The 18,529-nt window shown below is 42.2% G+C and overlaps 1 protein-coding gene across 2 annotated transcripts in view; it reads right to left on the bottom strand.

The window, feature by feature from the left end:
• Positions 1-18,529, bottom strand: part of SPTBN1 (spectrin beta, non-erythrocytic 1) — a 197,885-nt gene that overhangs the window by 68,413 nt on the left and 110,943 nt on the right. For both annotated transcript variants that reach the window (XM_077915404.1, XM_077915405.1), the window contains one exon: positions 3,143-3,294. In XM_077915404.1, coding sequence (XP_077771530.1) covers positions 3,143-3,294 — 152 coding nt within the window. The remainder of the gene's footprint in view (positions 1-3,142; positions 3,295-18,529) is intronic.

Raw genomic sequence — 18,529 nt, 5'->3', positions numbered from 1 at the left:
AGTTCTGCACCGGGCTCCTTGAGGGGAGCCTACTCCTCCCTCTGCCTATGTATCTGTCTCTGTATGTCTCTCATGAATAAATAAATAAAATCATAAAACACACACACACACACACACACACACACACACAAGAAAGGCTTCCTTGACTCAGCTTCAGAATTTCCTCACTGCTCCACAGACTAACATAGACATGGTGAAGACAGGGACATCTCCAGACATACATCCTGTCCAAGCCAGGACCACAGAAGGAGATTTCTGCCTTATGACATTCCCAATACAGAAGAATCAAGTGCCTTGATAACCTAAATGCCTATTTAAAACTTGCTGAAATGTAACTCAAAATTTTACTGAGCCAAAATGTGGACGGGGTTAGAGTGGAATTATCTGGATCATTAAGCTGATGTTTCTTTGAACCTTTTTACTCAGTAAAATTCAGACAAATTTCCTCCTCTGTAAAGGATTAACTGGCTCCAAGAATCTATTAATAAAATAAATTTAGATACTGCAGTTCCTCAGACATTCATTTGTTACCTCCTGTCAAGCTGATGGTAAGGCAAAGGGCTAAAATGCCGACTAAGACACAGGTCCAGATGGAAGGCAAATGTTCATGTCACACAGGGTTTGGGATCATTGGTGCAGAAAGCCCAGAGCTGACTGAGTTGCTATCTGACCATACACGTTTAGCTGTGGACAAGAATTTACCCGAGCCTGGAAGCTCTAACCATCTCATTAGTTTTATACTCTGAATATGCAAGGATCCTTTGGGACAAGCCCTCTAGAAGGTCATCTCCTTCAGAGAATATGTTTAACTTGAGTCCCCAGCTCCTCTGCAGCCAGAGCAGAGAATAGTTTGTGTTCCCTCCAGAAAGCACCATGAACCAAATAAACCATGGGCCAAATGGGCTGAAAATCTTCAGTCTGAATGAACAAGAGCTTTAGCCCTATCTATGGTATCTGTATTTTTGGAATAAGAAGATTAATCAGACTGCCCAACCTATAATCAGGGTTGGCTGTGAGGAATGAATAATTCAAGAAGTTAAGGCACTGGGGGTTCACAAAGTGGTATGTCAATGCTAAACACAATTTCTGGCACTGACTGCCTGAGAGGCTGGGAATGGTGCCCATCCGATGTTCTTCCCCTTCCCTACTCTCCTAGGTCTCTGGATGGCTTCAAAAAAAAAAAAAAAGGAAAGGAAAGGAAAAAAAGGTATTGCTAACTGCAAATAAAGAGAGGAGTGGGAGGGAGGGGATCTGCATGTGACTAAGAATTATGCTTTGTTAGTTGCTTTCTTTTTCCCTACTAAAGTTCCTGTCACCCTGTTCAGAATAAAGGGCAATGAGACTGATCCCATTTGTTATGGGGACATTATCAAGGACACAATCTTCTTAGTGTTAAAGAGTTATGGATCTTCAAAGGTGAACACTTTCCTTCCTACATACAGCCTGGAAGACTGGACCCTAGTGTTACCAAAACAAATGTTCAAATTTCTATCCACATAACCTTTACTGATTTTTTTTTTAGCTAGTTTCAAAATCAAACAAAATAAAATCACTAAATAATCACACCAGGTCAAACATTTAAGAAGAAAAAAAATTGAGAGGCAGGGGGAAATGTCTGCTTACAAAAATTAAAATTTAGGGGCGCTTGCTTGGCTCAGTCAGTAGAGCATGCGACTTGATCTTGGTGCTTAAGTTTGAGCCCCATATTGGGTGTAGAGATTACTTAAAAATTTAAAAACAAAAAGTCCCCAAAAAATTAAAGGTGCAGATCACAATAATTCAAACCTATGTTCTCACAAAGACGTACTTCAAAAAACAAATCAAAATGCAGTAAATGATGGGCCTGTATCTTCTCCACATGAATCCTACTGCCCATAATCTCACTCTATAAAAACTACCTTCAGGGCAGCCATCAGATCTTGGGCAGAAGCCTCCTTTTTTTTTCTAGTTTGTTTAGCTTGACTCCACCCGAAACTCTCAAAGATGACGAGGTAAGAAGACCTGCATGCTTGGGGAACAAAGAGCATAAATAAAACTCACTACAGATGAGCTGGCGCTTATCTTTTAAGGGACTCTGTTTTTGAATAGAGGGGCAGGGAGAGAGAAAACGTGTGTTTTTGCCTAGGCTTGAGGGGCTACGTTTTTGGTAGGCCAATGGTAGGGCAGGGTACAACCTTAGCCCCTTGCCTATGGTCAGAGGTGTGGGGGTCAGTCTGCACACAGGCCCACGTGGCTGTCAAGTTATGGGGTGGAGCTCAAGTTAAAAATAAGGCTTTCTGGCAGTCCTGACAACTGCCCAGCATCATATTTTCCTGGTGATGTCACTACAGATGTGGGGCTCTATCCCTGGGCGTCAGCTTTTGGCTCAGTCCCATCACCACCTATGGAACTACATGTGCTCTGGTATAATATGGCATCTATTTTCAAACCGAGGCGAGACAAAACCTGTTGGGTCAGTTATGGTGACTGGCTTAAGGTTCATAAACAAAAGTCACATCAGAGAAGGCCGAAGTAGCTCTGGGAAACAAAATGGGGACAGGATTTTCAGCGTAGGCTGACAATTCCCCTGCCCAAAAAAGGCACTGCGAATTGATCAGAAGCTCTGAGAGTTTCCAAGGAGATGACACAACACCAGCCTCTCCCTCCACCCCCAAAATAAAAAGTATGCAAGGAAGAAAGCAAAAAACATCAGAGACTACTGAATTCAATTTTTGCCACCTGGTAACGGCAGCTCAGATTTTCCAGAGAATCAGTAAGAAACAAATTTTAAAATTATTCCATGATCTGGTGGGACAGAGATTCATCTTGGAGCCAATACTCAAGTCTGGCCCTTCAATTTCCAGCACTGTGCCCTGTTAAACAGGGGACATCAGCCAAGATCTTTCAGACTAGGGGTAGTAGTAACCTCACAAATTCCCAGAACGAGGCCGCTTAATTACAGTTCAAGAACAACACCTAAGACTCACAATGGTACATGGGGTTTTTTTTCCCCAACATGCTTATCTCACGTATCCAGATTCTCTTTCTCAAAAACCTCAATCATTAATTGCAAAATTCACCAGGAAACACAAGTACACACTTGATTTTTCAAAAACATTCTCCAACCTATGGTGCAAAGTCACTTAATAACATTCTCACTTACCAGCCTCTCCCCAGAGAGGACTTCCAGCAGCTTGATGAGCATCCGTCCATCTCGAAGGTCAGTATACAGGTCTGTGATCCTGCAGGACACTCGGGCAAGGTGGGAATTGACCCACTTGGTGAAGGTCTTCTTTTGCACAGCCTCACGCTCATCTGCAGGTAGAAGAGAGCTCAATTTACTGTCAATTACAGCATGGCAGCAGCATCTATGTGCCAGCAGGGTCACAAGACCCCAGCCAAAGGAAGAACAGGAAAACAAAACTGTAAATGAAACTTCAACTTAGGGGCACCTGGAGGCTCAGTGGTTGGGTGTCTGCCTTTGGCTCAGGTCGGGATCCCAGAGTCCTGGGATAGAGCTCTGCATCAGACTCTCCACAGGGAGCCTGCTTTTCCCTCTGCCTATGTCTCTGCCTCTCTCTGTGTGTCTCTCATTAATGAATAAAATCTTAAAAAAAAAAAAAAAAAGGGAAAGAAACCTCAACTTAGGTCCCCTTAAGCATGATCAACTCTTTAGGAATATAAGAACTGCACAATCCTTGAAGATACTGGAGCCTTTAAGCACACCACCAGCAGAATATCCTTGCTCTCACTCACTTCATTTTCTCTCCTCTCTGCTTAAGAGAGCCAAGAGGATACAGCAGATCACAGGAGGGTCTGGTGCAGCCCTGCCCAGGAGCATAACATTTGATAAAGTTTCTAATGTATATGTTACAACTACTATTATACCTCCAAAAGGAGTGTTAGTATATGGAGGGATATGGGGTAGAAATGCTAAGGAGACAGCAAGAAATTTCTTCCCTCATGTACAAAGGATCAGAAGATGAATTTATTCATGACCTTGATTTGCAATGACACTCTCACCTGCTAAATCAACATGCTTCATGAACAACAGAGAGAATGGCAGGTAAGATGGTAATGTACAAACAGATCAGACTAGGCACTGGGAGAGCAAGACCTAGGCCAAGGTTTCGCCAAAAATGTTTTGACATACTGGGTTCAGGGTCCCCTTCTATAGGATGAGTGGACAGCTATAATTTCCAAACTTCAACCATTCATTGAAAAGGCAACTGCTAGTTTATGGTCTAAAGTGTGGTAGTTGAACATCCAAGTCATCCAGGAAACAGTATTAAGTTTAAGCCTCAGTGATCAAGTTCCGTCCAATTCAAAGCCTAAAACTCTAGACACATCTGCCCAGAACTGGTCTTTCACATCCATACAAACAGGTTTCCAATCTTCTTGCCTCCGCAGAATATTCTAAATGCAGGCTGCTGAAACCTTCAACAGGGATACACAGAATGTACCCCACATCCATTTGTATTCACTGACTTTTTTTTTTTTTTTAGAGATACCCTTCTGTCAGTCACCCACCCCACTTCTGTTTCTGTAGCATGAATTTATGCCAGAAGACCTCAGATCTACTTCTTCTGGTGTAAGCCTAAACCCACCAAGATGTTTATGCATTAATCTATAATAAAGAGAGCAGGGGATCCCTGGGTGGCTCAGTGGTTTAGCGCCTGCCTTTGGCCCAGGGCGTGATCCTGGAGTCCCGGGATCAAGTCCTGCGTCAGGCTCAAAAAAAAGAGAGCAGACCCCAATAGTTTTTTTTGTTTGTTTGTTTGTTTGTTTTTGTTGTTTTTAATGTATTTCACCACTGCTAGGCGACAACTAAAAAGCCACTCTTACTTACAAGGCATGTACCTGGTGGCCTGGGGATACTGGGCTCCCAGCATGGCCAAAGCATCTTGGGAGGTCTGCCTGGAAGGCTCCGTTGAGGCCCCCAGACACTCCACCACAGGGAGGGAGCCAGGCAGAGACCACAGGGGGTGAGCCTGTACTGCTGCCAGCCTGGCAGGTGAGGCAGCTGGCCACCTGCTGCAGGGAGCAACTCCTCACAGCTCAGCCTTTCCCTAAAGGAACAGTCAGTCTGTCCAGCGGGGAAAGAGGGCCTTTTCCTAGGACAAAGGCCAACTCAAAACAGACAAAGGATTAGAGAGGGCAGGACTGGGGAAATGAGAAAATGGTATAAAGGACACAGTGCATATGAAAAAGGAGCTGTACCAGTAACATCATGGTAAGGCACAGAGAGAAGATCACATGCATTATTAATCACACAATCATCATGATGGATGGCAACTTCATGACACTGACACAGGGAGCTATATTTTTTGGACAAAAATTGGCTGTGTTGAAAGAGCTGGTCCAGAGCAGAATACAAAGACATTAAGCTTCTCCTAAGTACATTTCACCAAGAGCAAGTAACTCATGGTTCAGATGTATTTAGGGTCAATTAATTTCTTTTTTTAATTGTAATACATTTTATGTGCTACCCTGGAGTGGGAAATGTCTTTAATAAAGCTCTTGGTGGGTACTGAGATGGTTATTAAAGGGTTTGGGCTCAAAGTCACTACCACACCCAGCCTATCAAGGGAACAAGATCAAAATGAAAACCTGCTTAGATTATGGTATTTCTAAATAAACAAGCACAAAAGGTGTTCCTCAGCCAAACGTCACTCCTTTGGTGAATCTCACATTACAGAAAAACACTCCTGACTTCTTTCAGGTTCTGAATTAGCAGGTTCCTTTACGAGGGGATTCCAAGGATTTGCTTCAAAAGACAGTAAGTGCACTCACTCCGCCAGCACGGAGCTCTGAGTTACGGCCCAACCCGGAGAGGTCACTGGCGGAGCAGAGAAGGGACCAAGCAGAAATAAAACAGGCTGAGGATCTGTGTGAGCAGTGCTCTGCGGGTCCCCAGAAGCACAAGAAAAAGGTAGAGAAGAGGAGGAGAACTTATAAAAAAAAAAAAAAAAAAAAAAAAAAAAGGAGAGGAAAGAGAGCTTGCTGCTCTCTTGTCCTCATGCTGCTTTCTCCTACGCTCCCCACACGCTCCCCACGGCTTCTGAGCAGGCCCCAGGTTGCGTATGCGTGCTAGCTAAGTCACCTAAGGCCTAAGTTCCTCTAGCTCGTGCCAGTGGAAAAGGCACTGGACCAGAACCAACACTGTCATGGCACACGAGGGGCAGGAAACAGGCTCAGCAGAGAGACACGAAGTCCAGGCAGCCCAGGGTGTCCTCTTACAATGACGGCTTGGTGAACAACAAACACTTCGGAGGCCGGAAGGAGGGAAGGGGAGGGAAAACAATCTACCCGCCAGACTAGCTGAGGATGAGGCTGCGTGTCCTTCGGGACTCCGTCCTTTGTTCCACCCTTCCTGGGAAGGCACAATGACATCACCCCTGCACTCACCACCCAGCGAGACTGGGGAAGATTAGGCCAGCCGCCTGCCTGAGGAGGAGCAGGAGGCCCTTGGCACGCAGGATGGAAGACAGTCCAGAGGCGTTTCCAAGCTTGCGCTGCTGTCCCTGTGCCAGACTGTGAGGAAGTGGTGGGAGGAGCGAAGAAAGGAGAGCCCACTCCAGTTCTACCTGTACGAGGCCAATCTGGTAACAAGAAAAGGGAGCCCTTGCAAACTCCATATTGATTCGGTTATTTAGACCAGTGGTTCTCAACTTCCCATGGGACACTTAGCAATGTCTGGAGACATTTTTTATTGTCTCGCCTTGGGGGTGGGTGCTACAGTGGCATCCAGTGAGTAGAGGCCAGGGATCCTGGTAAACATCCTACAGTACACAGGACGGCCCCCACAACAAGGAATTATCCAGCTCAAAATGTCAGTAGTGCCCAGGCTGGGAAATCCTAGTGTAGACATTCTGGGCTCCCACCAAAGGAGATGGCATTCGTAGTGCCTCAGACTACACTTCCCAGAGAAAGATACCTGAGTTGGGGTGTCATTACTCTCTTAGCCTACACCCCAAGGCTTTGTGACTCTGATGGTTTGCATGTTGGCCGTAGCAGGAGAATTGTCTACCCTCAACCCCATTCATCCCACAAAACACTTACTACTTCCTTCCAGAAAGAGCAGTAGCAGTTGCCACTGCCTCTGCCTCCAGGACAACCACAGAGGTAGGCTCAGTCTGCACCAGTGTGACAGTGGGCATTTCTGTCCCCCAAGCCAAATCCCCCAAGTTGACATGGCTGAGCCTGATGCTGGGGCAGGTTCACCATTCCCCCATCTTTACCGCCCCCTCCCCCCCACCCCCACACAACTCTGTCCCTAACCTGGTAAGTGCTGTTTCCAAGCCCTGTTCTGTTTAAGTACCTCTCAGCTGTGTCGGTCCATGGCCCCCACCTCCACAATGTATCTATTTAGAGGGACTGACCTAAGGTGGCTCTAGCATTAGATGAGAGGAGGTGAAGTGCACAGCATAGTACCTGGCTAGTTGTAACTGTTCACTAAATCACCTCCTCCTCTGCTGGCCCAGCAGAGAACGGCTCTCATCAATTCACATCATCTGAGATCCAGGATCATGAAGCCATACGCCTGCAGGGTGGGCTTTAGAAGTCCTCTAAAACAACAGAGGAACTTACACTTCCTCTGCACACCTCTTTCAAAAGCAAAAATATCCCTTCTACTGTACCTGGGCTAGCTATTTAAAAATCCCAGAAAGGGAGAAAACTATGTGTGTGTACGTGGCAGTACACTATTAATAGCTGTATAGAAAGAAAATAGCTTGTTCTTTCTTATTATTAAAATAATAGTGGCATCACTGAGACTTACTATGTCCTAGGTATCTATCTATGTGCTTTATAGTTCCCATAACTACTCCACCACGTAAAATTAGTAACTTTCTGGGCAGGCTGGTTCCAAAGCCTGGGTTCTCAACCACTATTCCATAATGCCTCCAGCACAATATTAAAACACAAAACCAAACATGTGTCCATGACACAAGATATAGAATCATCTATCACCTCACTATCCTAACCCAAGTCCTTATTTTGTGAAAGGGTTTGATCCATCACCAAGTAACTCCAACTCGAATTATTGGACAGTGTCTCAAACCAGTCTAGATATGTCTCTATGGCCCAGTAAGACTCGCTCCACCTACAGAGCTACAGGGAATGTGGGTCTCCTCACTCCTCCACATAAGGGCCTTCAGGTTTAAGCACTCCTCACCAATATCTCTTTGCAATGAGTGGCACAATGTGGTAGAGATGGAGTGAAAACCAAGATGGTACCTGAGGACACGACCACCTTTGGCAGCCTGGTATCAATGCATATGGACGGATGGAAGACAGGACTTGAGGCGCTTGCAGTGCTAGCAGCCCAGAGATAGGAAACAAGGGGAACTGGGTGAAGAAGGGCAGAAAGAACCAGAAGGGTGCTTTGTGAGTCTATGTGTTAATGCAGGAGTAGGAGTCAGGAAAAGCTTAAAGCTACTCTCAAAATAAGCCTCCCAGACCCGCCAATTCTACCAAAATGTCCTCAGAGCCCTGAAAACGTGAGAATCAGAAGTGGTTCCAGGTGAAGATCCAGCCAGCTAATTCTTTGGCACCACAGGCTCAGAAAAATTATCCAGCCACCTGGAAAATGAGAACTTCTGAGAAGCACAAGAGAAAACTCAACCTTGCGTGAGTGGCCAACACCTGTGACAGCTTCTGATCCCTGGAAGAAGTGAACTGTAGGTAAAATTCTACTATGGTGCACTTTCTTAATTACAATATTTGGTAAGATGGTGTGCCTACAGTTCACCATCATGCATCTGAACAGCAACTTACACTTCCTCTGCACACCTCTGTCAGGGAGGTGGGACACAAAAGGCATCTCCACCAAAGCTCAAGGTGAAGATAAGGGCTGCTCTGCATTACCAGCCACTAGGGGCAGGGCCGGCATATGCTGGGTGTTCTTGGGTGCTGCTGTCTCTTCCACTGTTCAGTCAGGTTAAAATAAATTAGCATGCATGGCTACACCTTCTTTTCTAAGTACCTAGATTCACTGTTTTTGTGTTTGGACAAAGATGGCTTACTGAAAAGAGATGAAACGTTTATAACAGAAATATTCTTGCCTAATTTTAACCAAAAGGCTTTGAACATCCTCTCCATCACCATCCCCTTTGAAGCTCTTAACTAACTTCTGTGCTTTTTAGGGAATGACCATTATCATACTGGATAAGGCCTCAACATTTATTTATGCTGCAGAATTTGCTGCAACTGGAAAAACGAACACCATTTTAGTGTAAGTTAAGCTAAAGGAGACAGATATAGCTCTGATGAACAGAAGGGCATTGTGTGATAGAAATAATTGTATAGCATCTTTGGCAACACCCCATGATAGTGCTAAACACAACCACATTCACCATATGCTACAATTCTGGCTATGAAAGGGGATGGGAGCCGGGGGTGAAGAAAGGCCTGAAGGCATGGAACATTTCTGGATGGAAAATCAGGGAAATACAGAAACAGGAACTGACAAATGACCCTATTCAGTATTCCCTCAAAGACTAGGTAGGTTTATACCTGGCTTCAGACAGCATATCGTTCTACTTTCCAAACAGTATGAATCTGCTGGTATAAACCAAGAATATTTTCTCATCAGGATCTTCTTCAGTTGCGGTAAGATAGTGGCTTAAGGAAGAGGTACAATCATGTACAATTTCTCTGTGTACAGACTGATGGCTAAGTTAGGTGTAGATGTGGGTTCACAGAAGGAATGGAGAAACCAGAATGGAAGCTGAAGACAAATCAAAAGGAGGTGACAGAGCCAGCATCCCATGAACACTGCTCCATGACTAGCTATTTAAATGACAATATTACAGTTATCTGGGTAAGGACTAACCTGAAGTCGAGAGTATTAGTAAGCTCCAGTATTTACAAAGCACCTACTATATGTATAGAACTCTGCATCTAAGTCAAGGTCCCTTGCCCTCAATGAACTAGTTAGTCTAGCCAGGGAAACAAAGTAGAAAGTAAAAAAAAAGTAGCAAAAGATATTACAAAGTAGTACAAGATCAGTTGTCAGGAGAATGATTTCAAGATGTATTTTTGAGTGTTTATAAGAATCCTTTCAACAATTACTGAAGTCCCTCATGCCTCTCTCATTCTTACCCTCTTTTTTTTTTTTTTTCTTCAAGTATTTATTTATTTAGTCTCTACACCCAACATGGGGCTGGAACTTGGGACCCTGAGATCAAGAGTCTCATGCTCTACTGACTGGACCAGTCAGGCATTCCTCATTCTTATCCACCTTAAACATTACTGCTGTAGTCACTTTCCCCAAACAGTGGTTTCTCAAAGTTACACCACTATACCAAAACCTTCAATGGCTCCCAGCCATCCACAAGAGGGTCCAAATCACTGAGATGGGAATCCAAAGGAGGCACATGCTTTCTCTGGAATCCTCCCTGACACATCAGCTATGTTCTAATCTGAGAGGTCTTATGCTGTGTTCTCAACTCTTACACTTTGCATATTTCTTTGTTTACATCATTCTCCTTAACCTGGAAGGCACTTCCTCTATCCCTAATCCTTCCTTGATGAGCCTGCCCAAGATTAGCCCTCCAACAAGCCATCATGCATGGGATATGATCTCTTTATCTCCTGTGTCCTTTATCTCAACTAGCCTGTAACTTGCCTGGGGGTAAAGGATCCAATTCTACATCTGTCTAGCGCCTCACCATATATATGCTTAGCATGTAGTTTATTAACACCACAAACGGGGACGCCTGGGTGGCTCAGCAGTTAAGCATCTGCCTTCAAGCTCAGGGCGTGATCCTGGAGTCTCGGGATCGAGTCCCACATCAGGCTCCCTGCATGGAGCCTGTTTCTCCCTCTGCCTGTGTCTCTCTCTCTCTGTGTCTCTCATGGATAAATAAATAAAATATTAAAAAAAAAAAAAAAAACACCACAAACGTTTGTTAAATAAACCAGCAAACTTCCAATGCCCAACAAATAGGTACTCAATAAATCCTGCTGCTACTGGTGGTCCTACTGAAATTACTAATGAAAGAAATTTCAAATCAGAGATAGGTCCTAGGAAGTTAAATGTTATCCTTGAACAGCAACTAAAAATCTTTCAATTGCTTCTTGCAATTGTTCCTCAATGTCCGATAAATGATAAAAATGCAATTTTGTGGTATGGTCTTTCAGAATAAAAGAGATCCAAAGCTAACCTGAAAAGGTTGAAATCTTTATTTTTCATTTTGTTTTGTTTTGTGGCAATCGCCATCCCATTCCAAAACAGTAGAATGAGGCAGCAAAATATATAAGGGTGTAATTATAACATTATTTCAACATGGCCAAATAGGCCAATAGTAACAAGACTTAATTTATACTAATTTTAACAATTTATCCATTAAAGCTCAATCCTTGAGTTAAAAAAAGAATCCTAATTTAAAACAAAAGACTACAGTAGGGTGGAGTTCCCATATGTGCCTTGGCTTGAAAAAATAAATAAATCATTTCCCATGAGCAACATGCAAAACACACAGAGCAGGAAACCGGAAACAGGCAACTGGCTGTATTGATAATAGAGAATCAAACTGTTATCTTGAGGCAGCAAAAGGAAGGAAACTAATCTTTTGACTAAAGGCCTCCCTGTGCTGGGTTAGTCTGTGTGCCTTCAATTTATGTTTGCTGACTTGTATATAAATAGAACTTCAGTTAAAATATTTTTCCTAACAGTTTAACCTGCTTCGTGGACAAAACACATGTAAACATCTGTTCTAAATGCATGTGTAGCAAATACACAATTCTCTGCTAACACTTCACAGTCTGGTATACAGACTACAGAACAACTGTGAACTCTATATAACCTCGCACCTTCGATTTACATCAGTGGAGCAGGCCCTGCTTGTGGCTTACAGCAGCAGGTCTTTTTTTTTTTTTTTTTTTTTTTTGAGTAATCCAGCCCAATTCTGTCAACTAGAAACTAAGGCCCTGCAGAGGGAGACTCACAATAATGAACTGAAAAAGAAGGCCGATTCCCAAGGGTCCAGCCTGTCATGGTGAGCCCCTTAAAGTCACAATTTATAAAAAAATCAAGACTGTGGAGGAGGCTATGGTGATTGTAGGGGCGAACTCTGAAAGCAAATGGCTGGACTTAACCCCACTAATTGTTCTCAACAAGAGCAAATCTGAGAACTAGGGTGAATTAAATGGTACAAAATGCCAAAACCAGGAGGGAATATTAAATGCCTTTAAAAAATAGAAAAATTTAACTTATATATACAAACTAAAAAACAAGACAAATAAAACAAAAAGCAGACCCAGACCCATAAATTCAGAAAAGAGATAATTACCAGAAGAGGGTAGAATGGGCAAAATGGGTAAAGGGGAGGGGGAGATTCAGGCTTCCAGTTATAGAATGAGTAAGTTAAGGGAATTAAAGGCACAGCATAGGGAATACAGTCTATGACACTCTAATAGTGTTGTATGGTGTCAGACGATACCAGCACTTGAGTGAGTATAGCATAACCTACAGAGCTATCAAATCATTGTGTGTCAAGTACACTCAAAAAAATAAAAATAATAAATAAAACCAAATTCATCAAATCACTCTGATTCGTGGGGAAATTCACTTCAGTAGGAGTACTAGATGAACTTGGAAACATATGCTAATGTTTTATATTTATTTTAAAATATTAAAAACGCTTCATAGGAAAAAATAAAAGATAAAAGGAAATTGGTTCCAGTGCAAAAAACCCATTAACGAAGTTTTTTTTAAAAAAGAATGATTATTTATTTTACTAAAAATGTGAATTGTCAGTACCCTGATTCATAATGGTGATTCCAAAGGAATTATTACAGCTGCCACAGTAGCAACAATAACATATTAAATTTATGTTTTCAACCTATTGATTTATTTAGACCCACTGTTATTAGATGTATTTATTATTATTCCCAGTTTACAGTGGAAGAAATGGAGGCACGGTGTGCCAAATGTTACACAGTCATTAAATGATTACAACCAATAATAGGTTTCATAAGCCCTGGGCAATGGGATTATGATAGACATTGAGTAACACCACCTCATTTATTTGACACCAATAACAGATTTCTCCTCCACCTAATATATAAAATAAAAGCAACTTAATCCATGGAAGTTTGTAACTGTAATTGTTGCTTGATGAAAATGTTTCTGAAGTTTGTTGTATATGTCTTAATAAACAAAACATGATAGAGGCGACTGATCAACTGAAAAGATCAGTTACGACTTCAGCTCAGGTCATGATCTTGGGGTTCTGGGATTGAGCCCCACATTGGGCTCCCTGCTCAGCAGGGGGTATACATCTCCCTTTCCCTCTGCCCCTCCTTTGACTCATGCTGTCTCTCTCAAATAAAATCTTTTAAAAAAACCCAATACGATAAAGATTAAAAAAAAAAAAAAAAAACCCAACAGCCTAGGACACATGAAGAAATATCCAGAAACCATTCACAAAATTTATCTGAAAATCGGTGGCACATTTCAAAAGTACTTTCATATACAAGAAGCCCTATCATCATGAGCCTGACATTTCTCCCTGAAGCTGCAGCCAAGGAAAGTCAGCAGGACCAAGGACGAAGTCAGTCCTACCCAGCTCCTATGAACTGGTAGATGCTGTGTGTTAGGGTCATCGTTAACTTCACCTTGTTTATTAAGATGTTAGTTCTAACTAGATGAGGCACAGAGAGATTTTGGAGATCTGAGGGCACGTGGCTAGCAAAGACACGTCCAGGATTAGTACCCTCCGCTATGTGAACCGTGAAGAATCTGAAAGCCTCCTTCTCACACCACCATCCCATATTGCCTGAGGAAAATAAGGTACTGCCTCCCAAAACAACACTCATTCACCCAGGTCAGCTCCTTCACGACTAAAAAGATCAATTTAAAATAGGCACCAGCAAACTTTGACCTACAGCCTGTTTTGCACAGCCGAGGGGCTAGACTATTTTTCCATATGGGGGGGGGGCACTGAGGGAGAATGAGGAGGTGTGACAGAGACCCTATGTAGCCCCCCACCCCCCAAAGCTAGTATGATTACTATCTGGCCCTGTACAGAAAAAGTTTCATCAATTTCTGGTTTAAACATTTTTATAGTGTCATTAGTCCTGTATTCCCTTTGTTAGCTTCCATTTTCAAATCAAAATCAGCTTAGCAAACCCGCACTGAACACTTGCTACAAACAGAATTCCATATTGGGGACCACTTAATTTCTACTATTAAACATGCAGCCAGATTGACGTGCCACATTTTTTTCTTTTAATTTGGATTACTAGGACTCTGCCGGCATGTTAGATCAGTCAAGGGGGTAAAATCTAGGCTCTCTCCCCTCCCCAGCTGAAGGGTATTTTTCTGGCAACCTTGAAATAACAGGATTAAAAGTACTACCCCAGCAATCAGGAAGGACACAACACAGTGGATTCCCACAGGCCAGAACCCACGGCTATACCTTCAGGTTCAAGCGACGAGGAAAAGTCAGGAGGCTAGAGGCCAGATTTCCCAACTTCCCACTTCCTGTGCGCAGAAGCTTCAGATCCTTGGTGCTTACCCTGATATATGCTTTAGTCTCTCCATCACCTCTCCCCCCCCCATTCCTCCCTGAAAAGAAACTAAAAAATATGAAGTCCCAGGTAGATTAGGGTTATTTGTAATATCCTCAAAAGATGGAAAAAGCTTAGAACTAAAGAGACACCACATCTTTATCCAACTTACACGGGAGAATGCTAACATTAACACAAACTAGGAAAGAATTTTTTAAAGGGAAGCAACCATAATGGGTATGCTAAAACTTTATAAAGGTAATTTCATTGCAATGGGGGGGGGGGTGATCTTTTCTCAGCAATAACTAAAGCAGTAAATAATATATCCTCACCAGGTTATCATATGGCACTCAAATTCACTGGTTAAAAAAAAAAAATCCTTTACTACATTTTCAAGGGCTAAAAGCAGGTTTTTAGTATAGGAACCTTGGGATTAAGTGCAAGTGGTGAAAGAGAATTTTTTCATGCAATGTGCAAAAAAGGTAGCGATACTGTTTTATGGACAATGTAGCTGGTCTGAGCCAGTATATTAACAATCAAATAGTGTGTGCCCTGGCCCCTGCTTATGATTTTCTTTCTTTTCCTGTTTTCCAGGATTCTTAGGGTCAACATTTCAAGGAGATAGACAGAATTCTCTCTCACACGCTAGAGTTACATTACTGTAATAAATTCAAGACTCAAAAGGATATACTGCTCTACCTCAGTGCTTTCAAAAAGGCTTATGCTACCAGTAGGCTATTGCACCGGTTCTAGCCACTCATGAGTTTTCGATAGTTGTGCTATTTTACAAAGATGTCCAACTCACCTCTAATTCACTATTACAAAGAGTTAAAGTTCAAGAAACTTTTTTTTTTTTTAAACCAGAGACACACAAAGTTATGAAGAAGGGGACAAAGACCTAAAGGTCACCACAAAGCAGTCTGCTTTTCACAGATGGTACAGTGCTTACTAACATGATCACTTCCTAAATGAGTTTAGTTGTGGAAGTGCCCTTCTAAGATAATCTATCATGAAAGTCCTTCTTCCAAACATGGTTATATGTGTAAATTTAATCTACAAAGGATTACCGTTTTGGAACAAAGAATGTTACAGTGATGCCAAGTTATCACTTGGCACTATAGAATCAGGACAAGGCTCCAATTAATGGGAAGTTATATTTAAAAACAAATGAATGGGGCAGCCCGGGTGGCTCAGCGGTATAGTGCCACCTTCGGCCTAGGGTGTGATACTGGAGACCCAGGATAGAGTCCCATGTGAGGCTCCCTGTGTGAAGCCTGCTTCTCCCTCTGCCTGCGTCTCTGCCTCTCTCTCTCTCTCTCTCTCTCTCTGTCTCTCCTGAATAAATAAAATCTTTAAAAAATAAATTAATAAATAAATGCATGTTCTAAAGATAAGCTGCTTCCTGGACTGAACTAAAGAATTTTCGAGTTTAACACTATTTTCTAAGTGATATTCTGGTGCATCAAACCAAAATGTTCACTTCTCATTGAGTATTCTTCATTCAGGAAGTAATTTACTGAATTTTACTCTGACCTAAGCCTCCGTTATATATTTAAAGTCACTCAACTATTTCACCGCCTAAAAAATTATTCTATGTACAACAGCACATGCTCTACACACTAGTAGCCAACATTCAGCCATACAGGCCCCTCCTCTCATTTTTATTTCATCTTGGGTTAATCTATTAACCAAAGAAAACCATTTATTGAGTAACTAGTCTGAAAGCACTAGGAAGGGCATCTTCAAGTAGTAAAAGTCCTCTCCTAAAACAGCAAGAAATTTTCAATTCCTTGAGAATTCAAAGCATTTGACAATTGACACGCCTATCAACCACCATTTAGCTATTTTAAAGATATATTAAAATGAAAAAGAGAAAGTTATCATTCACAGGGTCAAACACTGGAAAACAATTCTGGTAACTTCCTTTGTGGCTTTACTCAACTTCACACACAGAATGGTTACACAAGATTTCTTATAAAGCCAAATAATACAGTTTTTTGGCGGGCAGATCCTTTAAGTACACAACGTACATTCCCTTGTTTCAATAAAGAGGACTGAAAAACTGAAGACATGAACTCAGATTCACCCGTATCATGACCCAATCAACAGGTGGGTGGCTCCAAGGGATCCCTTGCCCTAATCAAAGGAGGACAGTTCAGTATATAGTATTTTGGTATTTTTTGTTTTGTTTTGTTTTTTAGTCAAAACCCATTTCTCATTAATAGGAACACTAATCAAAGCTTTATGTTCCATGTAAGACAGTGCACAAAGTGTGACCTAGACCCTACTGAATCTTTACAGCTTACAGCTAGTTATCTACCTTAATTCTTTTAACTGAAAAAAGCAACAATAGTGGGGGGAGGGGAGCGGGGGCATATACAGGGAGCTGGGTTCTTCTGTTGGTCTATTTGCTGTGGAAACGTAAACCTGTTGCACAGTATTGCTTAACCTTAAATGCAAATCTCTTCCCACAAAACAGAACACATATCTTTACAATATCCCAGAATGTGCCCCCACATGGAGGACCCCCACATTCATACCCTCCCATCCCTATAAGCAAGGCTTTATCTCCCACCCCACAGAGTGAGGTCCCTGTAACAGGTGTGCGGACCTGGTTGTAGCGCTGCCAGCTTGTGAGGTAATGGGGGAGGGTAAATCAACCCTATCACAGGAGAAGTATTTCTGCTGCTGTTACCTAGATACGCCTGGAAAGTCTACTGCTATAGCTGATTTATTCTTCAGGGACATTGTATTGCTTAATGAAAACTTTAGTTATTTCTCCTCAAAACCCTGTATAAAGATAATAATCTTGGAACTGGGTGGGAAAGGCTCGAAGCCCACAGATGTTCTGCTGAGGTGGCAGAAAGTTCCACTTACAGGACTAGGTGAGTAGGCAAAAATAAACTAACTCTATCCCTTGGACGTGAAAAACAAATCCTGTCACATACTGAAAACATGGAGAAAAGGGCACACTGGTATGTGGTTAATGGGAAGGTAAATGGGCAATATCAAACTTAAAATATGCATTTCCTCCATCTACCAATGACACCTGTAGATACTTACTTTCTAGAAACGCTTGTGCAAGCACACAAAGATATATGAGACGCAGACTGCAGATTTCTTTTAAAAAATTGTAAAAAATGGGTATCAGCAACAATAGAGAAAAAGCCAGAAACAGCTAAATATATATACTAATGGGTTAATTAAAATATGATGCATTCATGTAAAGGAATTGCATGTATGCATTAAAAAAAGTAAGGGATGGGCAGCCTGGGTGGCTCAGTGGTTTAGCGTCGCCTTCGACCCAAGGCCTGAACCTGGAGACCCGGGATCGAGTCCCACACCGGGCTCCCTGCATGGAGCCTGCTTCTCCCTCTGCCTGTGTCTCTGCAACACCTGCCCTCCGCCCCGCCCTCTGTGTCTCTCATGAATAAATAAATAAAATCATTAAAAAAAAAAAAAGAGAGAGAGAGAGAGATTAAGGGAAATCTGCAGTACAAAGGTTTGGGGAAGATGGCCGAGAACGAAGAGTCACAGAACAGTGCATATATTTAGCATGATCCTATAAGATACATAAATATATATATTTAGATAGATATTTAAATGTAAGTTACCACAAATAAAAAGGTATGGAAGGCTACTTCCCAAACTATTAACTATAATTGTCTCAAAAGAGCACAACCAGAGACTAGAGGATTTCCACTTCTGTATTTCTGCACTTAGTTGTTTTGAGCACATACCAGTTCTGAAATATTCAAAGGGCATTTCCACTTGAGGGGAAAACATACAATTCATCTTAACCTGGTAAGAGAACCGAGGCTCACAAATGGGTCTGAGATTGATGAGCCGGAATAAAAAGGGCACCTGCTGGAGGAAAACATTCTCCCAGGGCGCCACAAAAGGTCATATGCAAAATGCTGTCTTCGGTGAGTACTCTAAAATAAATAAAATGTCACCCTGAATTTTCATGCCTATCTTCTGGAGAATGCCAAATCAGTATTTAATTTTATAAAACATTTATAAGCAAAATAAG

The sequence above is a fragment of the Canis aureus genome, chromosome 11 (assembly GCF_053574225.1).
Source record: "Canis aureus isolate CA01 chromosome 11, VMU_Caureus_v.1.0, whole genome shotgun sequence".
Lineage (NCBI taxonomy): Eukaryota > Metazoa > Chordata > Mammalia > Carnivora > Canidae > Canis > Canis aureus.
Note: the sequence above shows the minus strand (reverse complement) of the source record. Positions and strands in the feature narration are given on the sequence as shown.